General features: G+C 47.8%; 1 protein-coding gene across 1 annotated transcript in view; it reads left to right on the forward strand.

Annotated features, from left to right (window-relative positions):
* The first annotated feature begins 109 nt into the window (after positions 1-109).
* LOC102837011 (melanoma-associated antigen B3-like) overlaps positions 110-644 on the forward strand; it is a 12,838-nt gene continuing 12,303 nt past the window's right edge. The window contains exons 1-2 of the mRNA XM_006835664.1: positions 110-211; positions 443-623. Coding sequence (XP_006835727.1) covers positions 110-211; positions 443-623 — 283 coding nt within the window. The remainder of the gene's footprint in view (positions 212-442; positions 624-644) is intronic.

The following is a 644-nucleotide window of genomic DNA, read 5'->3' on the forward strand; positions in this document are numbered from 1 at the left end:
CCCCACTTAGGACACCTGAGGTCAGACTCAGTAAGCCACAGGTAGATGTATTAGGCTCTGAGCTAAGGCTCACTATAACTTCCTCGGCAGGTTTCTCAAGAGAGACATCATGCCTCGTGGTCAGAAGAGTAAGCTCCGTGCCCGTGAGAAGCGCGAGCGTGCCCGTATTGAAACCCAGGACCTCCAGGGTGCTGAGGCCTCTGCTACCAAGGTAGAAGAATCTCCCTCTTCCTCTCCTGTTTTGGGGAACACTCCCCAGGGGTCCCCTGTGGATGGCATTTTCCATGAGTCTAATGAAGCCCCAGTCACTTCCACTCCTGCTGCAGCTGTTTTATGTGAAGAATCAAATGAGGGTGCTGGCATCCTATATACAAAATGTACCAGCATTTGCAAGGCAGCATCTTTCTATATGAACTCAAGCATAGATCCTCTATCCTTGAAGGTCAGCGCATTGGTGCAGTTCATGATTGAGATGTATAAAAATAAACAGCCCATTATGAAGACAGAGATGGAGAAGGTTTTAACAGAAAAGTATAAGGAGGAATTCCCTGAGATCCTGAAGAGAGCCATGGACCGCATGGAGGTGGTCTTTGGCCTTGAATTGAAGGAAATTAACCCCAACAGTAACTACTATTACTTCGCCA

The sequence above is a fragment of the Chrysochloris asiatica genome, unplaced genomic scaffold, assembly GCF_000296735.1.
Source record: "Chrysochloris asiatica unplaced genomic scaffold, ChrAsi1.0 scaffold00018, whole genome shotgun sequence".
In the NCBI taxonomy this organism is placed as follows: Eukaryota; Metazoa; Chordata; class Mammalia; order Afrosoricida; family Chrysochloridae; genus Chrysochloris; species Chrysochloris asiatica.